The 17,852-nt window shown below is 41.8% G+C and overlaps 1 protein-coding gene across 1 annotated transcript in view; it reads left to right on the top strand.

The window, feature by feature from the left end:
- Positions 1–216: 216 nt before the first annotated feature.
- Positions 217–17,852, top strand: part of PPM1H (protein phosphatase, Mg2+/Mn2+ dependent 1H) — a 239,020-nt gene continuing 221,384 nt past the window's right edge. The window contains exon 1 of the mRNA XM_027592252.2: positions 217–872. Within this exon, the coding sequence (XP_027448053.1) occupies positions 628–872 (245 nt within the window). The 5' untranslated portion in view covers positions 217–627. The remainder of the gene's footprint in view (positions 873–17,852) is intronic.

Consider the following 17,852-nt stretch of genomic DNA (forward strand, 5'->3'; position numbering starts at 1 on the left):
TGGCCTCGCCCGGCTCCACGTGACCTCCCCTAACACCTGTGTACGGCCTTCGGCTCACAGCGCCCCCATCTCCTCAGCCAGGTACCGACCCAGCCCGGCTCCCCCCTCCCCCAGGAGGTCACGATCCCGGGGCGAGCCTTGCTCGGGCCGGCAGGGGAGGGGCCGAGCTTCGGCCACAGCAGCTTCTCGAGCCCATGCAGCCTGATTATCACATGACTCGACGGCGGCGGTAGCCGTGGCAGCAGCCGCGCCGGCTCTGCCGGCTCGCCGGGTGGGCTCAGTTCCGCTCACGCAGGAGTCGAGCGCAGAGGGCGGGGAAGGGACCTGCTGCCGCTGCGGTCGCCCAGCCGCTCCCGGAGCGCGCGGCGTCTCTCCGGGCCCGGCCGGCCCGCTCCATGCCGCTCCGTTGCGGAAGTGTAGCGGGGGGAGGCGGCGGCGGCACGGAGCGCGGGAGGCCGGGGCCCGGCCCCCTGCAGCACTAGGCTCCGGGAGCCGCGCGGCGCGCCCCAGCGGCCCGGCTGCCCGTGCGCCCGGCGCCCGCCGCAGACTGCATGCCCCGCGCTGCGCCTCGTCGGGCCCCCGCCGCCGCCTCCTGCTCGCACCGCTGCTGCCGGGCGCCGGAGTAATATGCTCACTCGAGTGAAATCTGCCGTGGCCAATTTCATGGGCGGCATCATGGCTGGCAGCTCAGGCTCCGAGCACAGCGGCGGCGGCTGTGGAGGCTCGGACCTGCCCCTGCGCTTCCCCTACGGGCGGCCGGAGTTCCTGGGGCTGTCTCAGGACGAGGTGGAGTGCAGCGCTGACCACATCGCCCGCCCCATCCTCATCCTCAAGGAGACCCGGCGGCTGCCCTGGGCCACTGGCTACGCAGAGTGAGTGTAGCGACACCGGCGGCTCCCTTGCTCTCCTCGCGGCCCTTCCCCGCACGGTTCCAGCCCTCCTCTCCTTCCTCGGCCCCAGGCCCTCCAGGGGCTGCCGGCGTCCAGGCCTTGGCGGGGACCTCTTACACTGGCCGTTCCTCTCTTTTCCCACTCCCCCTTCCCCCATCCCCAAGGACGCAGCGTCTCCCGCCTGGGTATGGGTGGTAGATGGTGGGTGGCAGCACTGACCGTGGGAAAGCTAAGGTTGGACGGGTCCATGAGTCCGGGGGTTGTGACACTTGGAAGAAAGTGCGTAGAACAGCTCTGCTGAAGTTTGAAGCACAGCAGGCAAATCTGGTATCAGCGCCCACCCTCCCAAAAATCTTTGCGCCTCCGCATGAAGTTTGTGGGGTAGAGTTGGGAGGAGCTGTCGCTGCGCTTGGGTGGGGGGGGGCGCGTTCGTGTGCGAGGTTGCACATTTCAGAAGGGCTCAGTTTCTCTGACTTAGCCTAAGACCTCTCTCCCTTCTCCCTTAGCAGGTAGTAAAACCCTGCGCGTTCGGTAAATGCCAGTACTAGTTCCCCCAATCCACGGGGAGGGGAACTTATTTCGGGTGTCTAACGATAGCATTTTGGTAATCAGCTTTGGCGATTAAGCGAACGTTTGAATGATTTACTATTTCAAGAACTGATTCAGTTAGGTTGACGACCTGGAGTGGAACTGGGAAAGAAGGGAGGATTTTAATGGCCTTACCCCCACCCCGACCCCCAGCTACGCCTCCATTGACTGTTGATGACCATCTTATGAATGGTAGGATAAGTAATGTTTTTCTCCCTACTCAGCGTTATGAAACTGGGAAATTCGGAGGGTGTAATTTAGGAGATCAGAGATCCGGGCTTAACAATGACCCGATGGGTGCACAAGTGCACGCAAAACCCGGGTGCCTAGCACACCTGGCCCTTTTCCTTTAACTCTATCCGCTCTATGATCTTGGCCCTCCCCGATCTGTGAACAGCGTCGCTCGCTGATTGGTTCGCCCGGGAACCAATCGGCTCTCCCGATGCCTGGGCGCTTTGATGCTGACCCTTTTCTGGTGGCCCGGATACCCCCTGGCAGGCATGGTTCCCGAAGCTCCGGGTTCCGGTGCGAGAGACGGCATGGAAGACGCCCTAACTAGAATCTCCCTTTTCACCATATAACCTTTTCTCCATGGGTTTTAATAGAAAACGTGAATAGGGATAGGCGACGGGAGTGTGAAAAATGGTGAGAAGACAAGTGAGAACGCAGGTTGCTAAAAACAATAAAGATTAACACATAATAAAGGACAAGTATGGTAGAGAACATCGTGTGGGGGGAGGTACAAGATAGCGTTGTAACTTCCAGGAGAAAGCCAAAGCAAAAATAAACACCTGTCCTGTCCAAACATACCAAACACCGGTTCTTTAATGAGATTAAAAAAAAAAATGTTTAAAAGGCCCTTTAGACGCGTTGCAAGCAAAACAGCTTTAAAGCATACTCCACTAAGTCCTACAGTTGTGTGGGTGGGGGCCCTTGTGCCTGCCAAAAAACCCGAACTACCTGGCTAGTTGTCACTCCAGTGGGTTTCCCAGGGCAGGGGCATCTGTCTGAGGGACGGAATGACAAGCAGACAAATGGTGAGAAAGTTCTGAGAAGTATGAAGGAAGATATTAAAACACATGTGAAAGCTACTTGGTCGCAATAAAAGGAGGGCCCAAATAGGGAGAAAAGGAAAGGGGAATAAAACAACCGGTTTCAGAATGTTTGGGTCCTCTGGCAGGCACATGATGTGCCAAGGACTGTAAAGAACATAAGGGAATCTGAAATGAGACATGTAGCCGGAGTAGATGGAACTGAGGGGCTCGGCCTCCTCCTAGGTGGGCCTCCATTTCCTTATCTCTAAGAAGTTCACCTTTTCCTAGACCCTGAAGTGAGAAATGTTCAAATTGAAGGTTAGAAAGCCGCTGTTTAATTTTAAAAATCGGTTATAAAAGTAGTACATGATGTGGGAAACGGGGGCAAAACAAAAAATTAAATTTCCTTGCTGCTTATTGCCCACTGACAAGTCCTTGAAACGGGCAGAGTGACCTTCCTCTAGAAACTCAACTGCCCCGATGTTGACACTTTGCTAAGAGCAAGAGGTAATCTTAGGCCAACCCCCCAGGATCCCATAAGTCTACTTTAACATAGAAAAATTCCTTTGGAAATTCCTTTATCTCTATTCCCCAAGATACATGTTAGCAATCATCCCGCAAGCATATGGCCCACAGATACACATCTGAAGGGTCTCATGACTAAGGTTTTATTAGACAGTAATAAATGACCTTTATCTAACAATAGCCGGCCCCCTCCTGGAAACTTGTTTCCAAAATTCCCTAGAGATTTACACTATCCCTAACCCCCTCCCAACTTGAAAGTACATAATCGCCAACCCTCACAACCCCAATACAACCCTTTCTGCCCATGGGTCCTGCCCCTGTGCTTTAATAAAACCACCTTTTTGCACCGAGGATGTTTCAAAAATTATTTATTGGCCATCAGCTCTGGACCCCAGTATTGCCTACATCAGTACATCCTTGTGAATTCAAACAAAGACCTGTACATATACAAATGTAGGAACCCCTCCCCCCCACACACATATTCCCTAGGGCTTATGACTGTAATTTAGTGTTTCAGTGGTGTCTGCCTTTCTAGACTTACTTGGATGCACTCATAAATACATATCATGTGTTTTTTTTTCTTTCCAAAAATAGACTCCTACTAAGTATGTTATTCTATAGCATTTTCAGAAAAACACTATGTCATGGACTTCATTCCAAGTCAATACATAATTCTATGTGTATTGAAATACATTCTTTTAAAATATATGCATAGTACTAGTAATAGCTAACAAAGTTGGTGCTTACTGTTTAGTGCTTTCACTCTATCCAGATTTGTATCATATCATTTGATTCTCAAAACAATCATAAAGTAGACAGTAACATTTGCGTTTTCTATAAAATAGAAATACATATATACATATATATAAGAGGATACAGAGGCACTGAATGGTTATGCAACTTTCCCAGAGTCCTACCACCTTAGCAGAGCCTGTATTTGAACCCAAGCATGATTCCAGAGCCCACACCACCAAACTGCTTTCTTACAGTGTAGTAAACTATGGTGCATTCATCTGTACCCAGGATTAACCACCAATGTTATCTTGCCACAACCCTCTGTCAGAAGTACTGTACCACTTCCTCAGACCTTGAACTATACTTACTCTTCCTGCAAAAACACATCCTGAATGGTCAAAATGGCTGAAATAGGGAAGCGGAGAGAAAGACTGTAGGGCCAGGATCAGAGGCTGCTATGAGTAATACTGCCCTTTGCTACAGTATCTCCTGGAAGGAGGAATTCCCTTTGTTTTAGAAGGTACCTGAGAGGGATAGAATTGGTAGGAAGATTGCTCAGAGAATGGGGATAAGGGGGATGCTAGTGAGTCAAGACCTGAATCAGAAGTGGTTTGCTTCCCTTTCCAGAAAGGGAGCTACTTTCTGTGCTTTCCCCAGAGGAGGAATTGGCATCACTCGGTGAATGAGGAGTTAGAGGAGAGTTGAATTCTAGTGCTGACCTTTTGGATGGCAGAAAAATTAAGGAGAGATGTTCTATTTTTTAGCCACTTATTGTTAATCCTTTTCAAGAAGAGATTTTTTTAATAGGTTATAGACCTAGAGAATTAGCGTAAGCAAGCCTCACAAGACTCGAGGATCTAGAAACAGAAGACCCTCACTTATTAATTCAGTTTATTGGCATTGTGCTGAGTGGAATTTCCTGGCTCCTCAAAAAGCTTTCTATTGTGGCTGAAGAGTTCAAGGGCTATATGCTAGGTTGTAAGGCTCTGTAAAGCATTACAGTTAATAGATAACATCTACAGAGCTAAAATCTTAAAAAACAAACCTGCATTAGCAAGTTTTATTTTTTAGTTTGGTTTTGAAATTAAGGATTGAGACTGTTAGAACTGCTTGGAGAGAGGCCATGGAAAACAACAGTCTGACCCAGAGACCCCACAGGGCAGCTACTTCCTTTCTCTGCAACTTTACCCCCCAAGTGGTCCCCATGCTTCTAGGACCTAGAACTTGGTTCAGTTTTTAATGGGTTGGGAGCCCATTTGTCTTCCTCTTGCCCAGTTTGTCCAACCTTTCTCTCATCAGTGGTCAGCTGGACTTAGAGATACAAGTGGATATGGGGTTTGTTCCCGAAACTCTGGCAGTGAAAAATACCACAGAACATCTGCTAGTCTGTATGAAAGCATCATATTCACGTTTTGGTCAATGATCAATTTTTACTTGTGCAGAAAGAAATAATTACAGCAGAATTTTAGTTAGGTTATAGCTATTCTATGCACTTCTTTTTTTTTCTAGTACTTTTCTTATAAAAGTGACCCAGACATGCATGGGTACAAAAAACAAACAAGCACCCAAAAAGCTACTTTTAAGTTCTTTGTGTCTCACAAAGTTCAAAATTGTGATGAAATAACCTCGTTTAAATCCAGCAAATAGCCCACAAGTATTTAGATTTGTTTTGGAATCTGTAGGCTGTTCTGTCTCCCCAGCTATTGGTATTAATTAACAATTACCAATAAATCACATTGGTTGGCTATGCAGTTGTGATGACAGGGAAACCACTATTTCTCTCTTGACCCAAAACTCAGAAATCCGCTGGCTTTTCTTTTTTCCTTCTAAACTCCTCTAGCACACCCACCTCTCTTACACCTCTTAGCAGAGCTCCTTCCTGGGAACTTCCTGTTTAACTTTGGCAATGGAAAAATCTTGAGGTGCTCCACTTCTTGCATAAAGATAAAAAGAAATGGACTGTGGAAGGGGGTGTCTCATTTCACAAAACTCTCCACAGCAATTATTTGCGGATGAGTTAAAAGTTCAAAGTAGCCTAAAACATTTCACCTACCTTTCTGGTAGCTTGCAGAAAGTATTAATTTCCTATTATAAAGCAGGCAGTTAAGCTCTCCTCCCCCTTTTAGAGTTTTTCAAATTTTAACTTTTATTTAAATTCAATTAGTTAATATGTAGTGTACCATTAGTTTCAGATGTAGAGGTCAGTGATTCATCAGTTGCATATAATACCCAGTGCTCATTCCATCACGTGCCCTCCATAATGCCTGTAACCCAGTGACCCCATCCCCCCACCCTCCCTTTTTCAGATTTAACATTATAATGAAGTCTTCCCCTCTGGGATGGAGCTTCTGGGCTGTCCCTTAGGAAACTGGATCAGCTTCCTTCAAAGACTAGTGATGCTTCTGGCAGAGGATTTAACCATTCTGAGCGGTTGTATTACTCCTGCGTTACAGCTCCAGTTGGGTAGGCATCTCTGATACTGTCCCACCACACAGTGTTTCCTGATTATGATTACAGCAATACCAGTGGATAAATTAAAACTGATTGCATACTAGAATTGTTTTCTAAAAATATTTTTAAAAATTTTTTTAATATTGAGAGAGAACAAGCGGGGAGTAGGAAAGGGAGAAGCACGCTTCCCACAAGCAGGGAGCTGGATGGAGATCATGACCTGAGCCGAAGGCAGACGCTTACCCGACTGAGCCACCCAGGTGCCTCTAAAAATATATTGTTGAAGACAATTTTTTATTGAGATATGATTGACATAGCATTAGTTTCAGGTGTGTAGTAAAAGGATTCCATATATGTATATGTATATATTGTGTATATATATGTATATATTGTGAAATGATCACAATAAATCTGGCTAACACCCATCACCACTCATAAGTTACCGTGTGTGTGTGTGTGTGTGTGTGTGTGTGTGTGTGAGATGAGAGCTTTTAAGATTTAGTCTTGGCAACTTTCAAATATATAGTAAAGTATTATTAACTGTAGTCACCATGCTGTACATTACATCTGCAGGACATATTTTATAACTGAAAATTTGTACCTTTTGACTACCTTAACCCATTTTGCACGCACACACACACACCCAACCATTCACCAATCTGTTCTCTTTATGAATTTGGTTTTTGTTTTAAGATTTACACACACAATTGAGATCATATAGCGTTTGTCTTTGATTTATTTCACCTAACATAATGCGTTTAGGGTCCATCCATGTTGTCACAAACGGCAGGATTTCCTTTTTTATGGCCAAATAATATTCCATGTGTGTATATATCTATATATATCACATGTATTTTATATATATAAGGTATATATGTATAGGTATACGTACATGTTTTCTTTATCCATTCATCTATCAGTGGGCACTTAGATTGTTCCCATGTCTTGACTATTGTAAATAATGCTGCAGTGAACGTGAGGGTGCAGGTATCTTTTAGAGTTAGTGTTTTCATTTCCTTTGGATAAATACCTAGAATTGCTGGATCATATGGTAGTTAGATTTTAATTTTTTGAGGAACCTCATATTGTTTCCCCATAGCATACCAATTTACATTCCTACCAACAGAGCACAAGCGTTCCCTTTTTTCCACATCCTAACTAATGCTTGTTATTTCTTGTCCTTTTGATAGTAGCCATTCTAATAGGTGTAAGTTAATATCTCACTGTGGTTTTAGTGACTAATCCCTGAGGATTAGTGATGTTGGGTACTTTTTCATGTTCCTGTTAGCCATCTCTGTGTCTTCTTTGGAAAAACTGTTTAGATTCTCTGCCCATTTAAAAAATCAGACTTTTTTTGTTACTGAGTTGGATGAGTTTTTTATATATTTTGGATATTAACCCCTTATCAGGTATATGGTTTGTAAATATTTTTCTCCAGTCAGTAGGTTGTCTTTTCATTTTATTTTATTGATGGTTTCCTTTGCTGTGCAGAAGCTTTTTAGTTTGGACAGTCTCACTTGTTTGTTTTTGCTTTTGTTGTCTTTGCTTTTGGTGTCATACCAAAAAATTGTTGCCAAGACCCATGTTAAGGAACTTACACCTATGTTTTCTTCTAGGAATTTTATGTTTTCAGCTAGCATTCAAGTCTTTAATCCATTTTGAGTTAATGTTTGTGTATAGTGTAAGATAGTGGCCCAGTTTCATTCTATTGCATGTGGCTGTCCAGTTTTCCCCATACCACTTATTGAAGAGACTGACCTTTCCCCATTGTTTATTCTTGGCTCCTTCATGATAAATTAATTGGACATGTATATATGCGTTTATTTATGGGCTCTCTGTTCTATTTATGTGTCTGTTTTTATGCCAATACCATGCTATTTTAATTACTATAGCTTTATAATATAGTTTGAAATCAGGAAGCATGATGCCTCCAGTTTTGTTCTTAAAGATTTGGCCATTTGGGGTCTTTTGTGGCTCCATACATATTTTAGGATTGTTCTATTTCTGTGAAAAATGCTATTGGAATTTTGATATAGGGATTACATTGAATATAGATCACTTTGGACTTTTTTTTTTAAAGATTTTATTATTTGACAGAGAGAGAGAGAGAGAGAGAGACAGTGAGAGAGGGAACACAAGCAGGGGAATGTGAGAGGGAGAAGCAGGCTTCCTGTTGAGCAGGGAGCCCGATGCAGGGCTCGATCCCAGGACCCTGGGAAGAAGGCAGACGCTTAACGACTGAGCCACCCAGGCGCCCCTCACTTTGGACATTTTAACAGTATTTTTCTAATCCATGAGCGTGGATATGTATTTTCCATTTGTATTTTCATTTTCTTTCATCAATGTCTTATAGTTTTCATTGACAGGTTTTTCACCTCTTTGGTTAGATTTATTTCTAGGTATTTTACCTTTTTTTTGGTATAGTTGTAAATGGACTTGTTTTCTTCTCTTTCTGATAGTTGATTGTTAGTAGATAGAAACACAACTATTTTTTGTATATTGATGTATCTTGTAACTTTATTGCATGTGTTTATTCTAACAATTTTTTTAGTGGAGTCTTTAGGGTTTCCTATTTATATCATGTAATCTGCAAATAGTGGCAGTTTTATGTCTTCCTTTGTGATTGGGATGCTCTCCTTTTCTTTTCTTTTCTTTTTTCTTTTCTTTCCATCCTATCCTGTTCTGTCCTTTCCGCCTAACTGTTCTAACTAGGACTTCCAGTACTATGTTGAATAAATGTGGTGAGAGCAGATATTCTTGGCTTGTTCCTGATCTTAGAGGAAGAACTTTTAGGTTAGCACCAGTGAGTATAATGTTGTTAGCTGTGGACTTGTCATAGGTGGCCTTTATTACACGGAGGTACATTCCCTCTCTACCCACTTTGTTGTGAGTTTTCTTTAAATCATAAATGGATGTTGAATATTGTCAAATGCTTTTTCTCATCTATTGAGATGATCATACGGTTTTTATCATTTATTTTGTTACTGTGTATCACATTAATCGATTTGTATGTATTGAACCATTTTGCATCCCTGGAATAAATCCCACTTGATCATGGTGTATGATCCTTTTAATGTGGTGTTGAATTCAGTTAGCTAATATTTTGTTGAGTTTTGCATCTATGTTCATCAGGAATATAGGCCTATAATTTTCTTGTGGTGCCCTTATCTGGTTTTGGTATCAGGGTAATGCTGGCTTTGTAAAATGTGTTTGGAAGCATTCCCTCTTCTGTCATTTGGAAGTTTGAGAAGGAAGGACAAATTACTTTTAAAGGAAGATATATTTTAATTCCAAATGTTTGGTGGTTATAGTTGTCTTTATAGTTTTCTCTGATTTGTCTAATTTGAACAGAGGCTTAATTCCTCTCCCCAACCCTTGAATTTATTTTTGAATTACTTTTCCTCTTTCAGGAAATAAATGCTGTTCACCTACTTCCATTCTTTCATTCAATCAATGAAATCATTGCATTCCTACTATGTGTCAGATATTGGTCCTATTCTGGGCCCATATTATAAGATATAGTCATTGTCCTCAAGAAAATTTTATGTCAATAGTCTTTCCCCTTTTAGTGTCACCCTTTGAAATTAAAATGAAATCGTGGACTAAGAAGGTTGAAAGAGGCCAGCATTGGGGAAGGGAGGGCAGGGAGGGTGTTTGTTTTATTTTTAATGTTTTAATGCTTCTGGGCAATTTTAAATCTCAGCATTTGGAGCCTTTAAGTTATACGACAGAAGTAAACTATTCTTTCCAGCAAGCACAGTGATTAGCTGTCAAGTTCTCTGTACCTGAAGGTCCCAAGACCTTTATACATACCTGTATAAAAGCATGAGTAAAGAAACGTTTATTCTAACACTTGTTAAAATGGTAAAGAAGACTTTATTCAAAACTATTGCAATAGGGGCATTTTAATAGGGGAAAGAAATTAGACTCAACTTCAAATACAACAAAGACAGCTGGGAATTTATAGCCAATGAGCAGAGTGAGGACATCAGTGGGTGGAAAATTACTAAGAGGAGGCGTAACGGGTAGGGAGATTCTTGCTGAAGGCAGGTCAAGGGCTTAGACATCAAGGTAGGAGAGGAGGATATGAAGGGTGATCAGATTTGACTGCTAAGTGGTGACCTAAAGAACCAAATCTGTTAGCTATTGCCAACATTTCATTAAATGATATTTAAAGCCTAGAAGTGTGGAGGCAAATAATCTCAGCAAGGGAGCAGTTTTTAGTTTTTTTGAAAATGCTATGATATTGCTATTTTTCTAATTTTTCACAAACCCATAAAATTACATATTTTTCCTGCCCTAGAGGATTCCTAAGGCACTTTTCGGTTTTAAACTTTGAGAGTTCCTAGGGTTAGGCTAAGAACCAGTGTCTTTCCTTCTAGGCCAGGGTCTTTCCGGGGGGGCCTACTGTCTTCTTTATTGTGATTATAGTTTTGAGTTATTTTTCCCCAGCACTTTATTATGAAATTTTTCAAACATGCAGAAAAGTTGAAACGATTATACTCTTAGCACCCATATGGCCACTATCCAGATTTTACTATGTACATATTGCTATATTTGCTTAATCACTTGCCTAGTCATCATCAGTCTACTGTTAAGTGTATGTTTCCTTTAGTCCAGTGGCTTTGATTTATGCTATTAAGGTATTTTTCACGGTAAATCAGAAATGAGAATTAGTAGCTATGACAGTCTCAGTTGAGAAAACCACCAAACAATTGGGTCCTCATCCAAGTGAGGGGAGCCAACCCAGATTTAACTTTTATTCCATTGGCACCCTGCAAATGATCCCTCAGTCCATATGCTTGTCATAACTTGGCATTCACATAACTGAGAGCTTTAGATGGGGTCAAATTGAAAATGAGAAATAGATGACCTGTCTCTTTGCTGTGCTCCTGCTTAATTAAAGCAGTAGGAAATTTGTTTAAAACTGGAGTCGCTCCTCCTGTCAGCGGGTAGCCAGGCAGGTGAACACTGTGAGGAGTGTCTGTTTTGTAAAGATAAATGTGTTGCCTGAAAATGGCTGCTGATGAATAAAGACACCATTGTGCTGTTTTTCTTCCTTCTGAGGTGGATATTGTCCACTAGGAGGCTTAGGGAAATCGAAGTACCTGCCTAATTGCTTTTCTTCTGGTGTGGTCAGATCACTTGGGTCTTCCGGAATGTGAATCCGTAGTGCTTTTTTTGTTATACTGTTTCTGACTTAGTTTTCTCTAATTAGCTATAAAATGTAAGTGCTATCTACCCGTATTTTCTCTCTGTGTGGACTTTATGCTTCCTTATTTATGAGCGAGAATAATGATGCCACCAGTTACATCTGTATAGCTCTGGATAACTATTAAGGCCCTGTCATGTACACTTAAATGTAAGCATCTGTTCTCCATGTATAATAAAAGAGGAGAATGAGGTTCAGAGAGAACATAAGTTCCTTCAGAATCTCATGCAGTCCCACGATCCTGGTGACCATCATGGAATCACTGAACCTGATCATTTGCTGTGTGAAGTTATTTGTTAATAAAAAGACATCTTATTCCTATAAACAAAATGTCACAGAACAGTGTAGTATATTTTATTATGTAAAGGAAATTAGTAAGGCTTAATCATCGGGTGGCTTTGAATTCGATAAGGGCGTGTTGGCACATCAGGTTTTACATAAAAGGATGCTTTTCAAAGCTTTAAAAGTTAGTTCTCTTCAGTATTAATAGACTTTCTTAGGATAGGCACGTGTCCTGAGAACAGTCCAAATCTTGCCAAATTACCATCTTAACTCTAAAGTGCCTTTTTTCATATCTTTACGTTTTTGAAAATCCTGTAAGTCTTAAATCCAATCTGTACATTTTATGTGGCGGTATTTTTCTAAAGTTAATAAATCCTGTGTTGTACTACGAATAGCTACTTAGAAGTGGGTAGTATACTGAGGAATTCTGAATGATGGGGCACAAATCATGAATCAGGTTTTATAAGAGATAACCGTCTTAAAGTTTACTTTGGGATTCTGTTAGCAAAGCTCTTTACTGAAGCAGAATCACGTTTTAGTGGGAATGTTGCAAGTTAGTGGACTTTGGGGGCCGAGAAGACCACCATCGCCAGTGTAGCATCTATTTGCTGGTCCTCAGCCCCGTGGGCTCCTGCAGGGACTGTCTTGTTTTGTGCATGCATCAGTGACTAGCACAAGCCCGGCCTCATGGAGCCTTGCTGGGTGGGGGGTTTCCTCAGTCCTCACAGGGCCGAGGGGTGGACAGAGAGATCAAATATTTGCCATGCCAAGAGGACCGAAGTGGTTTGTGTACTCTCCTGTCTTTTCAGTCCGTTGACAAATAGACATTTAAGCTATCTAAAAAAGGTGCCTCTTCACCCTATGACCTTTTTTCATATAAGCATAGGAAGAAAAAAACGAGTGATAAATTGATTTTTTTAAAAAATAAAAATGCTGTGGATTATTGAATTACTGCATTTAAGTAGTCCGCTGTGGTGTGCTAGTAGCCATTCTATGCCTTTTTAAATGTTGACAAATTATGTTTAGAACACACAGCTAGCAAAAATAAAAGAAAATGTTGAGTAGGAAGCAAATTTTAAGGTGCAGTGAATATGAATAGTACATAAGAGGATGTGAGGAGTAGGAGGGAACCAAACTGGTATTACTATAGAAAGAACTCCATTAAGAGGATTTTTTTTTAGCATAAAAGAGGAAATAACTACAATATTTTGTTGCAAATAAATAGCCTATGAGGATGAACTCTAAAATATATCTTTGGGAAAAACAAAGAGCAATTTTATCAGCCTTTTAGGATGGCATTCACCCTGTAAAGCAGGCTGTAGAGTCAAAGAGCCAGATTACACGGCCTCTTGGCGCCCTGCCCTGTGGTTATTACTAACGGGGCCATGCTGCCCTGTTGTTAGAACCAGGTGTCCAGAGCTGGGCTGGTGATTCAGCGCAGCTGCAAATGGGGAGAAAAGAGTTGGCAACTCGCACTACAGCAGCTGGTGCTTAATTTTTAAAATATCCAGGTGTCAGATGGGAATTACAGGGGCCCATAGTTGAGGCCCTGCCTCTCCCCCTGTCTGCGTGCTCCAGGTTATCCAGTCAGTGCTGGCCCTTCCCTGCCTCGTATACCACCTGAAGCCCTGCCTGGTACTTTGCCACCCTCGGAGGCACCACGGGCTGTCACTGAGCTCTGGGGGAGCTGTGAATTCCCTCCAGTTCTGGCTCCCCAGTGTCTCGCTGTCGCAGACCCTTTTGTTTGTTTTTCTTGGATGTCTCCTTTTGTGAAATATATTTTTTTAATTTTTTAATTAATTAATTTTTTTTTTAAAGATTTTATTTATTTATTTGAGAGAGAATGAGAGATAGCACGAGAGGGAAGAGGGCCAGAGGGAGAAGCAGACTCGCTGCTGAGCAGGGAGTCTGAGCACCCGATGTGGGACTCGATCCCGAGACTCCAGGATCATGACCTGAGCCGAAGGCAGTCGCTTAACCAACTGAGCCACCCAGGCACCCTGAAATATATATATATTTTTAAAGATTTTATTTATTTACTTGACAGGGAGAGACACAGTGAGAGAGGGAACACAAGCAGGGGGAGTGGGAGAGGGAGAAGCAGGCTTCCCGTGAAGCAGGGAGCCCAATGTGGGACTCGATCCCAGAATTCTGGGATCATGACCTGAGCCGAAGGCAGACACTTAACCAACTGAGCCACCCAGGCGCCCCCTTTGTGAAGGATTTTAACCAGACACATCGTATCTTCTAATCAGCAAGAAGGGTGTGTGTGATGATGATCTCATTGAACTGGTAACGTTTCGGCCAAAGCAAAGGCTTAACCTTTGGGTTTATGTGTGAGTCCTTATTGCCCACAGTCTATTTTTCATTAGCTTCTTTTTTCCTTTAATACTTAAAATAGTTTAGGTTTCCTCTTGCTACCTTCCCAGATCCTTTAGGAGCCTGGACCACAAGCTGAAACCCTCCCACCAGGCTTGGTTTCTGCACCAGCCCTGGGTTTTCTGCCAGGTGTGCTCAGATTTGTGTCAAGATCGTTTTCTTTGGGATTTCAAATGTGTCACACCTTCCATAAGTATGTCATTTCAAAGTCCCTGATGTCCTTTCCCTTGTTGAAAACTATGTTTTAATAGTTTTCTTGGCTCGCAAAGGGCTGCAAGTTGCCTGAGAGGCCTTATACTTGTCAGCTGCAAGTTTAATTAAACTCGTGCTGAGAATATTATCCTTTTTTTCTAGCAGAGTTTTGACCCTTGGGCGAAAATTTATCTTGCAAAAAATTTTTATCATCCACTGACTATCAGTGAGAAGAATTTAAAAACATTTTTAGCTATTAACCTGTCAAGATGGAGAAAGGCCTTGATTAGTCAGGAACACAGAATTTTTTTAAATGACACTTTTTTTTCTCATTGCAGAATTGATATGCATTCATTGTAGCACTTTCAAATTCTCACAAGTACTATGAAGAATGTAAAAATTATCCATAAATTCTATCACTCGTAATTAACTTCAGTTGATAATTTGTGTATATCTCTAAGTACATTTTGTATTTACAAAATGGGATGATTCTACTTACAGATTAGTAGTTCTTTCACTGCAAATAAATGACTATCCATGTAAACAAATATCATACTCTGTCATCTTTAATCAACACAATACACTGCATTGTATTCCATATATCTTTTTTTTTTAAGATTTTATTTATTTATTTGACAGAGAGAGACATAGCGAGAGAGGGAACACAAGCAGGGGGTGTGGGAGAGGGAGAAGCAGGCTTCCCCACGGAGCAGGGAGCCCGATGCGGGGCTCAATCCCAGGACCCTGGGATCATGACCTGAGCCAAAGGCAGACGCTTAACGACTGAGCCACCCAGGTGCCCCTCCATATATAGTTTTAATATAGATTTTTTCCCCCCCCCCGGTGGTAACCTTTTTTTTTTTTTTTTGAACTGTTAAGAGTCCTGGGATGATTATCCTTTTCAATAAATCTTTGTTAAGCCATAATTTAAAAGGTGATATTTTTCTGGGGAAAATGTTCAAAATGGACTTTCGAGTATTTCTAGTGACATTATTTAATAGTTTGAAAAGATCGGTGTTTTGATTGAAAATTGTATTTGAGAAATGTTATATACTTTATTTTAAAATCCTTTACCAAAGTAGTGTTTTGGTAAGCCAGGCTTACTGATTTAAGAAACAATATTGCTTTTTCATATTTAGGATTGATTTTTAGAAAAATGACCCTTAAGGGCTAGTTTAAGACCCTACTCTGAAGAATTGCACAATGATTCTGTCTTCAGAGCTAAAAGCACTCATTGACTCATGCCTTTGAGAGAGAATCGGTGACACATCTTGGTTTTACTTAATTGCTTTAAATTTTAATGAATAATCTTGAGGGGGTATAGGCATTATCATATACATTTTGATTTCTCTAGTACTTAATGTAGAGTCATATACATCAATCCTCAAATATTATATTGACCTGAAGTAGTGGACATAATCGATATAGTTCCTCTAATTTCAAATGAAGGAAAGATCACCTTCGTTGTATAGGCTAATTTCAAATTATCTGTTCAACTCCTAGGAACACAACAGTTAACACAGTACTTGAAAATTTCAGATACCCATCCTCTCAAATGTTTGTTGGAGGCATCGTATGGTATTCTCTGAATCTGGACTGTCCTGCGGGAAAACAAGGGAAAAACATCTAGCTTTTGGACTCTTAGCTGGAAGTAAGCAGTAAGAATGGATCCTGCTGGAAAAAGTATATTTCTTGGTATAGATGAGTGAGTGGCCAGTAATGGGAAGTCTGTCTGTCTGGATGCTGTGTTCAGAAACCCATTGAGGTTTCTGAACATTATCAGTGCTTTCTCTTCCCTCACCTGCTCAGCCTTTTTTTCTCAACCTTATTTTCTTTACTTTGTAGAATTTTAGGTATATTCATAAGGCGACTGCCCATTCTTTCTCTGTGCACAAGCTAAGGCATTATTGAATTAGGCACAGTCAAATTTAGTTCATTCCTGGATTGGATAATTTATGCTAAACTTTGCAGTTTCCTTTTGAGTCAAAAATTCAGTCTCCCAAGGTAATTGGCCCATTTCCATCTCTAACTCCAAACCAGTAACTTCTTTTGTGTGTGTGTGTGTGTGTGTGTGTGTGTGTGTGTTTAAGATTTTTACTTTTTTATTCAACAGAGAGAGAAGCGAGAGAGGGAATACAAGCAGGGGGAGTGGGAGAGGGAGAAGCAGGCTTCCTGCCAAGCAGAGAGCCCAATGCGGGGCTCGATCCCAGGACCCTGGGATCATGACCTGAGCCGAAGGCAGCCACTTAATGACTGAGCCACCCAGGCGCCCCCAAACCAGTAACTTCTTATTTAAAGTCATGTACATGTTGATATGAACTAGTTAGAATAAAGAAATTCTGTATTAAATTTTAATTTCATTAATTTCTATTTCTACATTGGTATTGGTTCTTCAGCTGAGCCTGAGGAGCTTTTGTTTTTGTCAGCTGTATATAAAAATGATATTGACTGTACTGGAAATTAAAACTGAGAAAACGTGAACATATTTATAATTTCAATTCACTTTTAGTGAAAAATAACCCATTTTCCAAAACAAAAACCAAGTTAGTAAGAATAGTGGTATCCTTCTACACTTGAAAATCTCTTTAGTGTGTGGCTTGATAGAAGACAGTTGGATTCTGACCTGCTTCTGCATTTCATCTTTGGTACCAGAACACTCACAAGTCAACTCCACTGTACTCAGTGAGAGTGAAAAAGGAAAGGAGCACCATAGCATTATGGTGAAAATTGTTTTGACCTCGTGTATCCCTTGAGAGGGTCTGGGAGACCGCAGCCATCCCTGAGAACTGCCCGTGGGGAGTGTAGTCAGCATAACTGTCTTTGTTATTTTTTGAACTGTATTTCACGGAGAGAAACTTAGCCCACTTTTAAAAAGTTAGGGTTGGAATATTGTTCTTCCATGTCTGACATAAATATTTGCACTGATTCTGGAGTCCACTTTTCCATACTCTCTGGTATTTCTTCCAGATGTGCAGAATACTTTGTCTTCTCCGGAGTGCCTGTGTGTCTGGGCTAAGACTGATGGACAATTGAGTGTTGTGAGTGTTACTCTTTTTTTTTTTTTTTTTTTTTTTAAATTTTTTATTGTTATGTTAATCACCATATATTACATCATTAGTTTTTGGTGCAGTGTTCCATGATTCATTGTTTGTTCATAACACCCAGTGCTCCATGCAGAACGTGCCCTCCTCAATACCCATCACCAGGCCAACCCATCCCCCCACCCCCCCTCCCCTCCAGAACCCTCAGTTTGTTTTTCAGAGTCCATCATCTCTCATGGTTCGTCTCCCCCTCTGACATACTCCCCTTTTCTTCCTCTCCTGTTATCTTCTTCTTTTTCTTTTTTCTTAAAATATGTTGCATTATTTGTTTCAGAAGTTCAGATCTGTGATTCAACAGTCTTGCACAATTCACAGTGCTCACCGTAGCACATACCCTCCCCAATATCTATCACCCAGCCACCCCATCCCTCCCACCCCCAACCACTCCAGTAACACTCAGTTGTTTCCTGAGATTAAGAATTCCTCATATCAGTGAGGTCATGTGATACATGTCTTTCTCTGA

The sequence above is a fragment of the Zalophus californianus genome, chromosome 9, assembly GCF_009762305.2.
Source record: "Zalophus californianus isolate mZalCal1 chromosome 9, mZalCal1.pri.v2, whole genome shotgun sequence".
Classification (NCBI taxonomy): domain Eukaryota; kingdom Metazoa; phylum Chordata; class Mammalia; order Carnivora; family Otariidae; genus Zalophus; species Zalophus californianus.